At 41.2% G+C, this 14,988-nt stretch overlaps 1 protein-coding gene across 25 annotated transcripts in view; it reads left to right on the top strand.

The window, feature by feature from the left end:
• Positions 1-14,988, top strand: part of MPDZ (multiple PDZ domain crumbs cell polarity complex component) — a 218,037-nt gene that overhangs the window by 164,688 nt on the left and 38,361 nt on the right. For 11 of the 25 annotated variants that reach the window (XM_077345038.1, XM_077345035.1, XM_077345036.1 and 8 more), the window contains 8 exons: positions 1,601-1,724; positions 2,268-2,466; positions 4,881-4,922; positions 7,504-7,608; positions 9,540-9,635; positions 11,552-11,729; positions 13,121-13,231; positions 13,933-14,016. In XM_077345038.1, the coding sequence (XP_077201153.1) occupies positions 1,601-1,724; positions 2,268-2,466; positions 4,881-4,922; positions 7,504-7,608; positions 9,540-9,635; positions 11,552-11,729; positions 13,121-13,231; positions 13,933-14,016 (939 nt within the window). The remainder of the gene's footprint in view (positions 1-1,600; positions 1,725-2,267; positions 2,467-4,880; positions 4,923-7,503; positions 7,609-9,539; positions 9,636-11,551; positions 11,730-13,120; positions 13,232-13,932; positions 14,017-14,988) is intronic. The other 14 variants (XM_077345057.1, XM_077345055.1, XM_077345054.1 and 11 more) reach the window with 7 other exon arrangements.

Here is a 14,988-nt window from a genome sequence, read left to right as displayed (position 1 = left end):
GCCTGCCAACCACAAGCCCCACCACAGTATGGGCTTCCCACTTTCCTAAAAGTTGGGGTGGGTGCTACCTTAAGGACCAGTGCTCCAAAGAATGTCAAGGAGGCCTTTGTAGCTTTTGAGAGGCTGAGGCCTTGTCCTCCCCTCCTCCCTCGGTGCTGGTTTTGCACCTTGAAACAGCTACTATTTGCTCTGGTGGGAAATTTATGTTCAGTGATAGCTACATGCATATTTTCCTACTAGAGCAAATAGTGGTATTACAGGGCTGTTTTGACTCCTGAATATGACATATGTGCCAGAATCAGGACCTCATGTCCGGGAGGCACTGAACTCCCATTATATGCCTGAGACTAAGTCCTTGTGGCTGTGGCCCTCCGTATTGTGTGACTTAGCCCTGCATTGGGCTGCTGGTGTACAGAGTGCATATGGCCCTCAGTTTGTGTTGCAGATCTTCAAAGGACTCTGCATTGGTTAGCATGGCCTCTACAAACTTACCTTCAGCAAAAAGTATTCTGAATGGTAAAACTGGGATGTCTTTGCTAGATGGCAGATAATCCCTTGATGATAAATGTGCTATCAGATTTTTAAAACATTCAGGATATAGATGGACAATTTATTATTTATTTATTATTTATCGTATGGCATGTGTGTAGTGTAGCCAGGAGATCCTCCAATTATAGGATTGCTTGGCAGCTGGGCAAGAGGTGTTCAGAGGTTGTTTGCCACAGCCTGCTTCTGCGTCATGACCCTAGTTTTTCTTGGAGGTCTCCCATCCAAATGTTAACCAATGTCAACTCTGCTTAACTCCAAAGATCTGATAAGATCGGACATGCCTGTGCTTTCCAGGCCAGGGCTATAGATGGACAATGTAGCAGCAGAAGAGAAGAACTTTTTTTGTACCTGATTTTTACTACCCAAAGCTATCTCACAGTGGCATAAAATTGTCTGCCCTTCCTCTCCCCACAGTGGACAGTCGCTGGGTGCTACAGCGGCCGAAATGGCCATTTGTGACAGCTGCTTTGGCCACCAAAGTGCCTAACCCTAGTGGACAACCTGTGAGTTGGGTGGGGCTGAGAGAACTTTGAGAGAACTGTGATTGGCTCAAGGTCACCCACCTGGCTGCATGTGGAAGACAAGTGGGGAATCAAATTCAGCTGTCCAGATTAGAGACCTCCTACTCTTAACCACTACACCAAGTGGCTGATGGGGGGTGAGAGGGGTTAGGTAGGCGAATAGTGAGAATGAGCTCTGGCCAGCAAGCAAGAAATTGTGGGACATTTGAACAGGATCTGTATGATCAACATGGGCTGCTGCTGGCAGTGTAGGAAATGGCTGTTTTATTATGTTGCCTTGCTGCAATGGAGCTTTTGAACATGCTGATGTTTTAGCAGTAAACCACTATAGCAACTTATTTTTCCTTTAGCTCTGTATGATTAATTTAAAGGGGAACAAGAGCTTTGTAAGCAAATTAGAAATATGCAGTTCTTATTACTCGAATGCCTGGCAGATTGGGAGCCATCTGTAATTTCTAAATCACGCAGAATCCAATCATGTTTTTCAGAGTTTTGCTGTTAGAAATTGACACTGTTCTTCTTCTTATAAGGATCGAGTATTTTTGATGGAGAACAATAGTCTAGCACCTGGTGGAAGATGTTCCACAACTCTAAGTACAAGCAAAAACAAATTTGAAAAGACTATTACTATTGCAAAAGGCAATTCAAGCCTAGGTATGTATCTTGCTATCTGCACATTTTTATTATGGTTATCCTCAGTTTTGCCTAGATAACTTTAGCAACCCTTATTTGTTTCAACTGCAGAATGCTAGATTTAGTTCACTGCTATGGATTCAGAGTAAATCAGCATTCTTTATGCACGTTCAGAGAACACACTTACCTTATGTGGGGTGGCAACAGCTGTGCAGCCTGGAGTTACATACTGAGTCAGACAGAAGTTACACAGCCCAGGAGCTGCTCTGAGCTCAGTCGTAGAACAGTTCAGGGCTCTGTGCTAGACCCCTTGGCAGCCTGGCTGCCCAGGAGATGCACTGGGCATGCTGCCATTGGCAGCACAACCCGTAGTCGTACTGGGCCTGGCCGTGGCAGAGCCCAGGTCTCCATGATGAACCTAGAAGTAGTGACTGGAGAGCCTAGGAGCTGCTCTGGCATTCCCCCTTGGCAAGGAGGGAAAGGGATTCTCTGCTCAAGTTTGAAGGGCCCCTACTTGTTTCACATTATAGTAGCTGTATACTGATCTCATTTTTTTCCTTAAAGGGATGACTGTAAGTTCCAATAAAGATGGCTCTGGAATGATAGTTCGCAGCATTATCCATGGTGGTTCTATAAGTCGTGATGGACGGATTGGTGTAGGAGACTGTATACTGTCTATTAATGAAGAGCCTACTGCTAATTTAACTAATGCACAAGCACGAGCCATGCTGAGAAGACATTCTCTCATTGGACCAGATATAAAGTATGTACAGTGAAACAGGATTATGGTTGGCTTTCAGGAATACTGTGGGGCAGGTTAATATCATTTTTAAAGTTCATTGACTATGGTTTAATTTTCACATATAGGAATTACTATGAACAGAATAAAGTTAATAATGGCCAATATGCAGATCTTAATGGGGATTCAAGGATTTTGTTGAACCTTATAGGCTGTCATGAAGCTGCCTAATCCTCATTTAGACCAGTAGTCTAGCCAGGTGTGTTTTTCTGCTGCAACTAGGTTTTCAGGCCCAGATAAAGATTCTCCACTACCTGATTGCTTTAGCTGGAGATGCTGGAGGTTGAGCATTCTGTATGTAGAATAGATGTGCTATCGCTGATTTGTGGCTCAGCATGGAGTCCACCCACTTGCCATTTGGAGGACACAGTTTCCAGTCTACCTGGTGTGTTTTGTTTTTATATGTGCATTGCCTTTTCCAAAAGAACCCAGACAGTTCACAGAGCTTATATACAGTCTTCCAAAAAGATCACATTAAATGGTTAAGCAAAATCTAAACATTATAAACTGTTATTTCTAATAAAAGAAATTTCATTTTCCACCTTATTCCAGTATGCCAAGGCCACAGCAGAAGGCTGCCTTGCCTCTCACCCTTGATGAATTTACAAGATTTTAAAGAAGTAGTTTAAGTGTTTTATTCTCTGATTACATTAAAAGATGGATTACTTGTATTGGAAGAAGCAGTCTCCAAGTGTAGCTCACGAAGGGTTCATAGAACCGCCGGTCTGCTGAAATGAGTGGAAGTTCTGGTCTGGAGAAAATTATTTGTTTTCTCTTCATCGTTGTTTGTACCACACATCTAGTCAAGAATAAATGTTTGCAACCAGCTGAGGAACAAGATCAGAATTAACATCTGCCGAGAGTGCAGTCATGGTCTTCTGCAGAGTGTGGAGGGAACGGCAAGTGATGGAGAGAAGGAAGTAGATTTGGCCTGCTCATCTCCTTCCCTGTCTTTCTGATCAGCGATGGTATCAGGCATATATGAATTGCTGTCGCTGAATGGCAAGTGAAGGGATGTGATAGAGTCCTGCCTACTAGATGCTCCAGTTCCTGGCTTCTGTTCCTCACATGAATCAGTGAGCAGCCCAAGCACAGGCAGTTTATTCTTCTTCTGGAACGCCTAGAGCATGTGTGTGCGTAAGGCCTCAGTGTCTGAATATCCCAGCGAGATGACAGAAGTGTTCCTTTGTTGCTGGACCAGGAATCTCTGCATCTTATCTTCCATATAGACATCACGTTACTGCAAACATCTGGTCTGGCAGATCAACTAACAAGCCTAGCTGATTTTCATATTTGACGTTTCCTTACCAATGATGGTTGACTTTGAGGACTATTTCTGTAGTTATAGTGCAAATATTTCTGTAGAAGCAGTCAAATACAGAAAGTATGACACATGACATTAAGAATAATGGTCAGTACATCTTTGATTAAACATAGGAAAACAATTTCTCTTTTACTTACTGAAGTTAGTTGTTTTTTAAATGGTTACAAAAGAGAGGTCTAAAATGGGTCAGTTAAAATCCATATTGCTACAACAGTTTTCTGTTGTCATTTGCAAATGAGTTATTGTTTAAGTATGGATCAGAATCCCAAAGAACAAGTGGATTTAAGACATTTCATTGTATTCTGTAAGTTCCCATTCATTGAAGGGGAGGAAGAATATGACTTAATTTGATGCATTCTCTTTCATCATTAACAGCTAATCCAGGGGTAGATCACCACTGATTTAAATCGCTATCTTGTTGCCTCCTGTCAAACATTTACAAACAAGTAGTTTGCTCAAGTGCTCCCACTTAAGACCCCCAGGGTGGTTTACTTCCCAGGAAGTCTGCTTAGGAATCCGGCCTATGAGTTCAAAAGCAACCTCACTTTCATTTATAGGTTTCATTATCTATCTACACACATTTTCTTTCCTAAGCAGAAAAAGCAGATGTGTGGCCTCAACAGAATGTTTAGTTTCACTTCTCAAGCCACCTTACACTTCTATAAGAATAACATCCAAGCTTTTGCCTTTAGCGGTAGCAGCAACAGCTGTTTGTAACATCTGCCAGATAATTACTGAGCTGATTCAGAATTCACCTGCCTTAACCAAACGTGTGGAGATGAATCTCTGATCAAGGAATAAAAGATTGATTGCAGTTCCATTTTTCATGCTTGTTAATAATCACCGCTATACACTCCCATAAAGAGCAGATGCTCTCTGGTGGTGGGGGGAGGTGAGAACAGAATGGAGGTGAAAGGGGGGGGAGGGAAGAGGGAAGAAAATAGGGAGTGCACACTTTAAACTACGTGTGCACGCATCTTGCATTCAGCGCAAGTCACTGACATTTGTTAACACCATTGTAAAAAGATGCTGCGTCGTATGCTTCACATTCTAGATCTTCTCCAACACCTGCTGATGATCAGGCCCCCTTTTATGTGTGAGTATCGGTGATTCAAAAGCTCATTATAGCTCTATGTTCCAACTTGTCTGTTAAATCATTCATGCTTTTATAACATTCAAAATAGCCGGGATATATCCAGATATAGGTACAGTGCTATATGTCACATAACACACCATCACATGCTCACAGTAGCTTGCAGCCAGTTGAGGTACATTAGCAGCATTGATTAGCCAATTCATTACCCAATTAAATTAAATGTTACAAGGTACAGGTAGTGTTAAGAAGACATTTAACAGAGATAGTGGTTTCTCGCTATCCAAATCACATATTGTTGGATGGAATTTGCCTTCAAAGGTATGGGGTGCTTTTTAGGAGTTCCACAGTGGATAGTTTATAAGATCTTTTCCTTCATGGGCCCTTTCCTGCTGCATTAAACCCAGAAAGCATCTAACATGATACTTAACATTTTTTTTTCAAGGCACAGTTCAGCTGCCTGTGAGGTGCTTTGCGCAGATCGGGAAACATTCCATTAATGTACTCGGTATGATTTATGAGATGTCTTGTAACGGGCATGTTCATCACAACATTATTAAGGCTTCTTGCACCTGACATATGCTAATGCCATGTAATGTCAGGTCAGGCCCAGAACATTGTCCTTTAAAGTTCTAGGTACTGATATAATCATGGATGTACTGATATCTGGATTAATCTCACTGTCATATTTTCTGTGGCACTAATGTTTTATTTCCTTCATCATATAGACTGTAATTTGTCCTGAATGTAGTCATATGCCTCTCTCAGTTTGTGCAGCAGGTTTCTTGTGTGACTGTCAAATTAAGCATGCAACTGACATTCCACTTGTCTTGCATCATGCATGCTGCATTACGTTTACAGCTGTCCACCCGGCTTCTGACTTGGTTTTGTGCAGAATACGAATCTAGCATTACTTCATAGCTTTTGAGGGTTAGGACTGGCATTCAGATACTTCATCTCACCTTTAGGTTTTCATTCTGTCATGGCCTCTGGGGAAATACAAAATGTATGGCACAGCGAGCTTTCTGTGCTTTTACCAGACCCTTCTTTGTAAATTCTTTCCAACCAAGCACAGATGCCCTGTGATTCTGAGCAGCTGGCCCATTCTGCTGCTGTTTGGGCTAAGTCAGTGTGGGAATTCCGTTTCTGTTATTGACTTCCTTCAACTTAACTACCAGAAGACAATCCATTTTGGTTTGGCTAAAACAGTATTATTTATGAACATTTCATCATTATGCTGCTACTTTCGTTCTTAAAAAAAACTATGGCTAATTGCACTTTTCTTTGCATTTCCCTTAAGTGTTTTCATTGAATTTTATTTGTTTAAGAGCTCTTCTCTATCCATATCTATTACTGTGCTGCTTGTCTTATTAACTGCTATCGCTTCTTTATCCTAAATAAGCCCCTTACAGACAAAAACTTTCACAAGAAAAAACCTTCATTTTAGCTACAAATGATATTCTGCAAATGATATGCATAGTTTCACTGAAGTTGAAGGGATACCGGCACCTGTTGTTTGACTGGGCGAAAGAAGACATAGAGGTTTATCCAAGTATGAAATGGGGTGGGAAAAGGAGATGAGACGTCATTTTCTTCCACTGTCAGAATATGAGAATTAGTAAAGGGGGGGGGGGTGTTGGAGGGTAGGTGAACAGCAGATTCAGGACAGAAAAAAAGGGAATTCTTCTTAACTTGATGATAAGCAATTCCTTTGTGGAATTCACTGCTGGTGGATGTACTTATGGCAGCTAGTTTAAATGATTTCAAAAGGGGATTAATTGTGGATGAAAAACAATGAGAGTAAATTCATCATGGGCCATCAGTCAATTCACAATTATTAAATGGAACCTTCCTATTCACAGACAGTAACCCTGTGGAGGGGGCAATGAGGGGGAGAAGCTCTGGCCTCTGTGTCCTACTTGTAAGCTTCCAGGGGCAACTGGTTGGCCACAGAGTGAAATAGGATGGTGGACTAGATGAACCATTGGTCTGATCCAGAAGAGCTAACCTTGTAACACAACAAAGGCATTCATCTTCACAATTATGAATTGTCTTTCCAAACCATCCAGGAACCCAAACCAAACAAGAGCCAGTTAAAATATTTTAAGATTTAAAATGACAGTAAACCCCAATAGCATTAATTGTCAAAGACATTAGATAATGTGAAGGCTTTACTCTAAAAGCATTGACTGAGAACGTCACATATCAAGCCCCTTGGATAAGTAATTCTACAGTTTTGCCACAGTTGGGAAAGCTGTGTACCAGGATTCAAGCAACTTAAGCCAAGAAACAAAACATTGGGAGCTTAGCATATTTTTAAATCATGGAGACTTACATATTTGAGAAAGTATTCCTGCAAGTAAACTAAACCCCCATGTAATTTTTGTTCCTCGTACTCTAAATTTTGCTTAATATTAAGTCCACCAATTGATACAGTTCATTACACAATCTAATTAAGCCCAAGAACTTAAATATACTGTATTTTTAAGTCATTGTATTCCCCTTGATTTTAGACAGTGGATCACTGAACCATTCTCCCAGGCACCTGCAGCATCTTGATTACAGGTTATGCTTTGTGTTGCAGCATTATATATGTTCCAGCAGAGCATTTAGAAGCGTACCAGGCCAGCTTAGGGCAGCAGTCAGAAGGAACATTGCAACTAGATATTTTCTCTTCTCATGTTGCCAGGTAATTTTTTGTTTTTCATATTATAAAAAATGCATCTCTTTTTGCTTCAACTCTGCACCTGTACCCTCATTAAAAGGCAAATATACATCAAGGTTATACCAACATATATTTTCTGTAGAATAGTTCTTTGAGTTCCAACAAATTTAATTAGAAATTTAATTTAAGTGCATAGAATTTCAAGATTTGGAGCCAATATTCATGACTGCCTCTGGTGATGCACTTATCTGTTATATCAACTTGCAGTGTCCAGTGTCTGGGCTTCATCTGTACTTTCCATCAGTGGAAGGGATTTCCCCCTGTAGAGCATGTTTTCCTCACCACCTCTTTCTGTCCCCCACCATGCTGCTTTTGATGGACAGAGGAACCACATGAGGGGTGTCTGCTAAAGGAGGCGGAAATTGGTGGTGAAAATTCCTTTCATTCATGGAAATCCTCCATTGGGCCCAAGTCCCTCACTTTGTGCTTGTTATTGTGAGCACTTGTAGTAATAGCCCCTCAAACACCCATTCATTAATATATGGTTTTCACTCAGATTTCTTGTCTATATGGCAGAGCAGCCAAGTGTGAAGAGACAAAGAAAGTGGCCTAGAGCCGCTGGCCAAAGCAGTTCTGGTCAGACCATGCTATCAGCAAAACTATGGGGTGGGGTGGGGTGGGGTGGGGAATCAGAGTCCAAAGGCACTTGAAATTCCAACTTGTAGCAGAGGACAAGCCAAGGCATGTCCTGGTTTCCAAGATGGATTCTGTCCTAGCAGTGTGTCTGATCAGGGTGTTTCAGTGTGTTCCTGTGTCTGGCTTGCTCCCAAGTCTAGACGGTTGCAGTGTACCACTGGTTATGGAGTACAGTGTGCCAGCATGTGAGGCAGGGGTGTTGCCATACTTAACAATGCGGATACCAGAAAGTGGAAATCAAATCACCTTGCAAATGTCTCTTCTCCATAGTCTCCAACTCCCTCACTGGGGACTCCTTCCAGCTCATTGACTCATTCCAGTTACTAAACTCTGGTGCCCAATACTCCATGATTATGGTTGCTTTCTGGTTTATCATTTTATATTCTTATCCATTGTTGTTCCTCTATATAGTTGTGAAACAGCCTAGGGGGTGGGACGTGACCGGCTTTCCAAGTTCGAATAGGGCCAATCAGGGGGGTTCAGCCAGCTTTGCCCTGATTGGCCCTGGGCCTGCAGCTCCCGCTCTCTGTCCCTGGACGCTAGCCTCTTTGCTCTCAGACGCCTAAGTGCCTAGAGCCAGCAGCAGGTAAGGGGAGAGGGCTCTAGGCAAAGGGTCATGGTGGAGGGCCTGCTAACGAGGGCCTCTTGGCCTGCTAGGCTGGGCCTGCTTATGAGGGCCTCTTGGCCTGCTAAGCTGGGCCTGCCGATGAGGGCCTCCCAGCCTGCTAACTGCCTGTTAAGGAGCTCTGTCCCGGCCCTGCTAACGAGCTGCCCAGCCCCCACCTGCCCCACTTGATCTGGTTGTGGCCCAAAGCCACCTTTAGCTGCCTGGCCAGGGGAGGGGACCCTTTCAAGGCCCGTTCTTAGGAACGGGCTTTGAAGCTAGAATATTTTAAATAAATAGCATAATTTGTAACATTAAGTTAACTCAAGCAGCCCAGCAGCAGCATGTATCTCATGAAGTGTGCATGCAAGCAAAAGTTTATACTCACAATGTTGGTCTTAAAGATGCACCTTAAAGACTGGCACCTTTTCGTTAAATTTTGTTACATAAAGTCCATGTCATATTCAGATACATTCAAAAATTATTGTCTGGGGATACTGGAAGGTGTTCATTTTGTAGTCCCAACTTCTAGATTTGGGGGAAAGGCTTTTGACTCTTAGGCTTTATGTGGAATACATTCTGACATTGTACTCATATTGTGGAATGAGAAGAGATTACTTCTATACGTTTCTTTTAAAAACATCTTCTCTGTTAGCAGAGAAATCCCTGAACTACCAGAACGGGAAGAAGGAGAAGGAGAAGAAAGTGAACTTCAGAATGCTGGCTACAGTAATTGGAGCCAGCCAAGGCGGTCAGTGTGGTTATTCTTCTCTGATGACTTTCTCAGCTCTTCAATGTAGTCTAGTTGAATTATCCCCAGTTTCCTTTATTTGAATGATCTGGGATCTGTTTTGAATAATTAGAAATTAAGATAGCTGGAAAATGTATTAGAACAAGTGGTTACAAGGGCAAGTCATATGGATAATTAGGATAGTATCTCTGCAACCCTAAACATAATAGTGATTTTTTTCAATGGGACTTACTCTTTAATGAGTGCATTTAGGAGTGCAGCATGTGTCTTCTTATACAGGGGTAGTCAACCTGTGGTCCTCCAGATGTCCATGGACTAGAATTCCCATGAGCCCCTGCCAGCGTTTGCTGGCAGGGGCTCATGGGAATTCTAGTCCATGGACATCTGGAGGACCACAGGTTGACTACCCCTGTTCTAATATACATATTATTGCATCATGATTAGGAGATTTGGGAGTTCCTTGTGCTATTCTTCTCTTCCATGGCTGTCATTAGGATTGTGCATTCTGAAATTCCTGAAAGATATCAAAAAATGGCTGTTTGGGTTGTTACCATGATTCTGGAATGGTCAACACAAATCTGGGATTATTAGGCATTTAACACTCCCATTTATTTTATTGTTTGTGTTTAGCCATGTTGGGCATCAGCAACAAGTGACTTGTTTTTGTTCAATGCTCTTATTTTCCTGTGCAAGAAACAGGAGCCCTTCAGCCAATCATCAATTAGAGATGTTCCTGAGAAAAAGTTTTAAGGATGAGAATGGTAATAAATAGTAGTATTACCACGAGTATCATGGTAGTAGTACCATGAGTGCCCAATGTGGGTCTCAGCTGTAAGATGATTGATTCACTACATGCAATCAAACGTATGCACACACGTTCTATTTTTTTTTAATGAACTAGGTTCAAAGAATGTAGTGAAACAGCAAAGGAATCCTTTCTTACTTTGTGAAAGGAGATATAGTACCACAGTGAAGAAGAGTTTTCAGTAGTAAGGTTAAAACAAATAGTCACTGTAAAGTGTAAAGAAACCAGATGCAGCCAGATTTTTTCGCCCTAAATTCCAGTTCCTGTCGCTCTCCTGCCTGGTTATGCCCCCCCCATGCCCCCCTTGAAGAAACAGTGAAGAAAAGTGCACTGAGGGGCAGCTACTTTGGGTGTCTGATATCTTTAAAAATAGCTGCAGCTGTCAGATTGGTTCCACCATTAAAAAAACAACAATTTAGGAATAAACTGTAAAGGTGTCCTCCCCAAAACCAAGTCTAAAATAATGGTAGTTCCTAGTTACCATTGCATCTGTATGGATATTTAATATAAACTATAATGTCCAGCTTGATTTGGCCTGTACCAGACAAGACTTAACCTCCCAGGGCCCCAAATGACTCCTGCTTGGGAGAACAGAAAAGGAAGCCCTGCTGATCACAGCAGTGCCATAACATATGGCTAATAACTTGGAGATGAGCCCTATCCTATCTATCCCGTTTCTTTATCGTTATTGTACCAAAACAAAACCCAAAAACTCAACAGACCTTTGGGCTTCCCAAACAGTTTCTTAGTTCTTTGTATCCAAAACATGGATGTCAGACGATAGGAAAGTTTCCATAGCTGTAGTGATTGTAGACTTCAGTGAAAAACTCATCTATACCCCAACATGTAAATTTCAGCTAGAAGATTAAAATTCATTGAAATTAGGTTCCATGTTCTTAATTAAACAATCTGATAGATCCAGTTGCAAAATCCTTCATCTTTAATATGGATGCATTGCAATGTAGTAAAAATAGTGACACTGAATCATATTCTGACTCAGCCACAAGTTTGTTAGGTGACCCTGTGTTAGCAAGCAATTTGATATGCTACATGGGATTGTTCTCAGCTCTGTGGAGGAAAGGTGAAATAATATTTGTATTTATTGTTATAGGGTTGAACTCTGGAGGGAACCCAGTAAGTCCCTGGGCATCAGCATTGTTGGTGGACGGGGAATGGGAAGCCGCCTGAGCAGTGGTGAAGTTATGAGAGGAATCTTTATCAAACATATTCTTGAAGATAGCCCTGCTGGCAAAAATGGAACCTTAAAGACAGGAGATAGAATAGTGGAGGTATTGCATTACTTTTCTCTTTGATGTTATAATCCACAGAATTTTTACAGATTTTAGTAGATGCATTGATAAGGATCTTGACTTCCAAAAGTGGGATATGGGATACCATGCTGGTTTAAATGTGATGGAGTTGTATGTCTGCATGAATGGTCTGGTTTGTTTTCTTACGCTTTTAGTTTGTATCCCAGAAACACCACTGTTGACTTTTCTAGAAGTCTGTCAACTCAAATACTCCTGCCTTGGTTTCTTAAAGGTATGTCCTTCTCTCCAGATTTTATAATGGGTGGCTAATTCCCAGGCAACCTATAAGGATTAAAGAATAGTATTGAAGCTGCAGCTAACAAACAGCATACTATATAATTGCTTCTAGCTTGTCTAGCAGCACATATGTGTACAGCTATCTACTACTAACATTATAAAACCTTTTCTTTGGTTGCCAGAATTGCTCTCCAACATACCTATACAAATGGAGGCCTCATTTCATGAAATTAGCCCTTACTGTTCTTTGTTAAAGCTTTATTTTGCAACTCAGAGAGCAGTGTTAAGTGGCAGTGTCTTGCTCATTTTCCTTTCCCCGTTTTTTTGAAAATGAGTATTGTACTTCATGCAGGGCTCTTTGTGCTTTATAAATATGTTAATTGAAGCTCACAGCAGCCAGTGAAGCATGTAAACACCATCTTGATTTGGAACAATGAATTATTTACAACCTATCTGCAGAAATATTTTAGAACCTCTGTTCACTGCTTGCATAGTATGACTCATCCTGAGACTTTTTCTTTGAAGAGAAACAAGTTCACATGTAAATATAGATGGTTAGTCTGTTCTGGGCTAATAACATGGAATGGTTTTTGAGTGTTCAAAGTGGTTTGCATACATTAGCTCAGAAAGTGACTCTGTGAGGGAGGCCAGTATTATCCCCAGGTTCTTAATAGAATGGATAAAGCTATCTTCTGAGTTGAACCTGAGGTGAGATTTGAACCAGGGGCTCCCTGGATCACATTATTATCTACTTTTCTGCTTTGAACCAGTTTACATTATCAGCATCCAAAATTAAATCTTAGATTTTGAAGGTTTCTTTGCCGGCATTAGCAATCCAGATCACACCAGTGATATGCATTTTCATGCTTAGATGTGATTCTTGCAATTTTGACAAGGTGGTTGCCAAGAGATTTAAAGACTGTAGTTTTAGGAATCCTGGCCTCCATATGGTGAATGTGCCATTACTTGATTAATCCTTTGAACAGGATAAGCTCTCATTTAGAGGGCTAACAGCAATCAGTGATAACTGATTTGGGGGGGGGGGGAGGCAGGAGGGATGGTATGAAGCAGGATGACATTTTTAGAAGTTGCTGCATTAAACATCATGTTAAGCTTAGGCCTTCCGATTTCAGGTGGACGGGATTAACCTCAGAGATGCAAGCCATGAACAAGCAGTGGAAGCCATACGGAGAGCAGGCAACCCAGTAATCTTTCTGGTACAAAGCATTATAAACAGACCAAGGGTAAGCATGTGAATTTTGAAAAAGAGACTCATATGAACATCCTAGGTGACGTTCATATTGAGCAGGGAAGACACTTCACCTTGCATGCCCTATTTCCACCGAACTAAGAGTAGGATTCAGTAAGGCTTGCATTTAGCCCCTTGACTTTAAAATGGTTTGAAAACATATTTTCAAAAATGCTTTATGGGGGTAGTGGAAACAACTGACTCAAAGCAACTGGTAGCAGTTGGCATCATGGAGAAATTTGACGGAATGTTTACATTTCTAGAGATATGGAAAGATTCAAAAAATTCTGCCATGTACTCATTTTATCCTGCTCTCATCTTCTCCCTAGCTAAGTCAGACACATGCAAGGGATTGCAGGATGTGCTTGGGCTGCATGGAGTAATATGGCTGCAGTCCCTTGCCCCTCCAAAACCTCAGTGAATACCTTTTTATTACAGTGCTTCCTTGTGCATTTATGCTAAAGCACAAACTAAAAACAAAAGAATCTGTCTTTGGAAAGCCACCCTGCAAGCATTCAATTTTTTTTTTCCGTTCCTGTACACTGGCATCCATTTGCACTGCATGAGCCATACAAATACTTGCAAAGTAGTTTTAGTATAGTAGCTTTCATCACTTGAAAATAGACTTCCCCCTTGTAGATTTGCTCTAAGCTGCATGTTTGATTCACTAGCTGTTTCACAACTTTTGTTTCCCAGCCAGAATCTCTCTATAGCTCTTTATCGTCCTCTGCTCACAGTGGGCAGAAACCTAATAATCCATTTTACCATCAGCCATCCCAGGTAAAGTTGCATGGCATAGCTTTGCTGAATGTCGGTGATTCATATGCAAGGTGCTACTTAAGGCTTGTGCATTTGCTGTGGTATCGGCCAGATCTACCTGCTTAATGAAATGCTTAAGATCCAAAAACTGCTTTTTGTTTGTGGTATTTATGTTTGAAACATGTAGCTGAACATGCGGCAAAATAGTAGAAGGGGATTTCCAGTGTTTGTTGAAAAGCAGTCATCCAGAGAGCTAACAGCATTCAGCATTGAGAGTTACTTTTCATATGCTTTCAGAGATAACCAAAAATTTAACAGGCATAGATGGCTTTTCACCAATGCATTCAGTGTTAGAATGGTTGGAATGTAGTCCAGGAGATATGAATGGAAACCGCAGTCTCATTTGTCCTTTGGAGCATTTCTTAACTTGCTTATTCAGAAGGAGTCACCTGCTCTGATGTGCATATTTTTCTATAACTTATCTGCAAAGCATGGGAGTCCCAATGACAAGTATATTCAGATGTACTGTTTGTTAATTATTTCCTTGTTAATTGTAATTTCATAACCCAACCTTATTCAGAAGCAAGTCCCAACTGATCCTTTTAACTGAAGATGCCAGGGATTGAACCTGGGATCTTCTTCAAGCCCTACCATTGAGCCGTGGTCCTTCCCAAACATTGCATGTGAATGTTATGATCATTACATACTGCTAATTTGACTATGACATGTACGTTTTAGGAGTCAGAATATCACTATTGCCTTTGTAATTTGGACTAGTTTCAAAGTCATCACTTGTGAATAAGATTCTTGACAAGGATTTATTTGAGCTCCACGTCTTTTCCACATGGTTAAAAGTTCTAAAGAGGCAATAAACAAACTGAATAAGAGCTTATTCACACATGCATGTACATCGCTTGTTATCCTGTCAATCAGTGACTCTTTGATTGAACATGTGAACTTCTTCCATTGAAAAGCATGGTATTTGTGAGGTGA

The sequence above is a fragment of the Paroedura picta genome, chromosome 7 (assembly GCF_049243985.1).
Source record: "Paroedura picta isolate Pp20150507F chromosome 7, Ppicta_v3.0, whole genome shotgun sequence".
In the NCBI taxonomy this organism is placed as follows: domain Eukaryota; kingdom Metazoa; phylum Chordata; class Lepidosauria; order Squamata; family Gekkonidae; genus Paroedura; species Paroedura picta.
The sequence above is the reverse complement of the archived record's forward strand: the minus strand, read 5'-3'. Positions and strand labels throughout refer to the sequence as shown.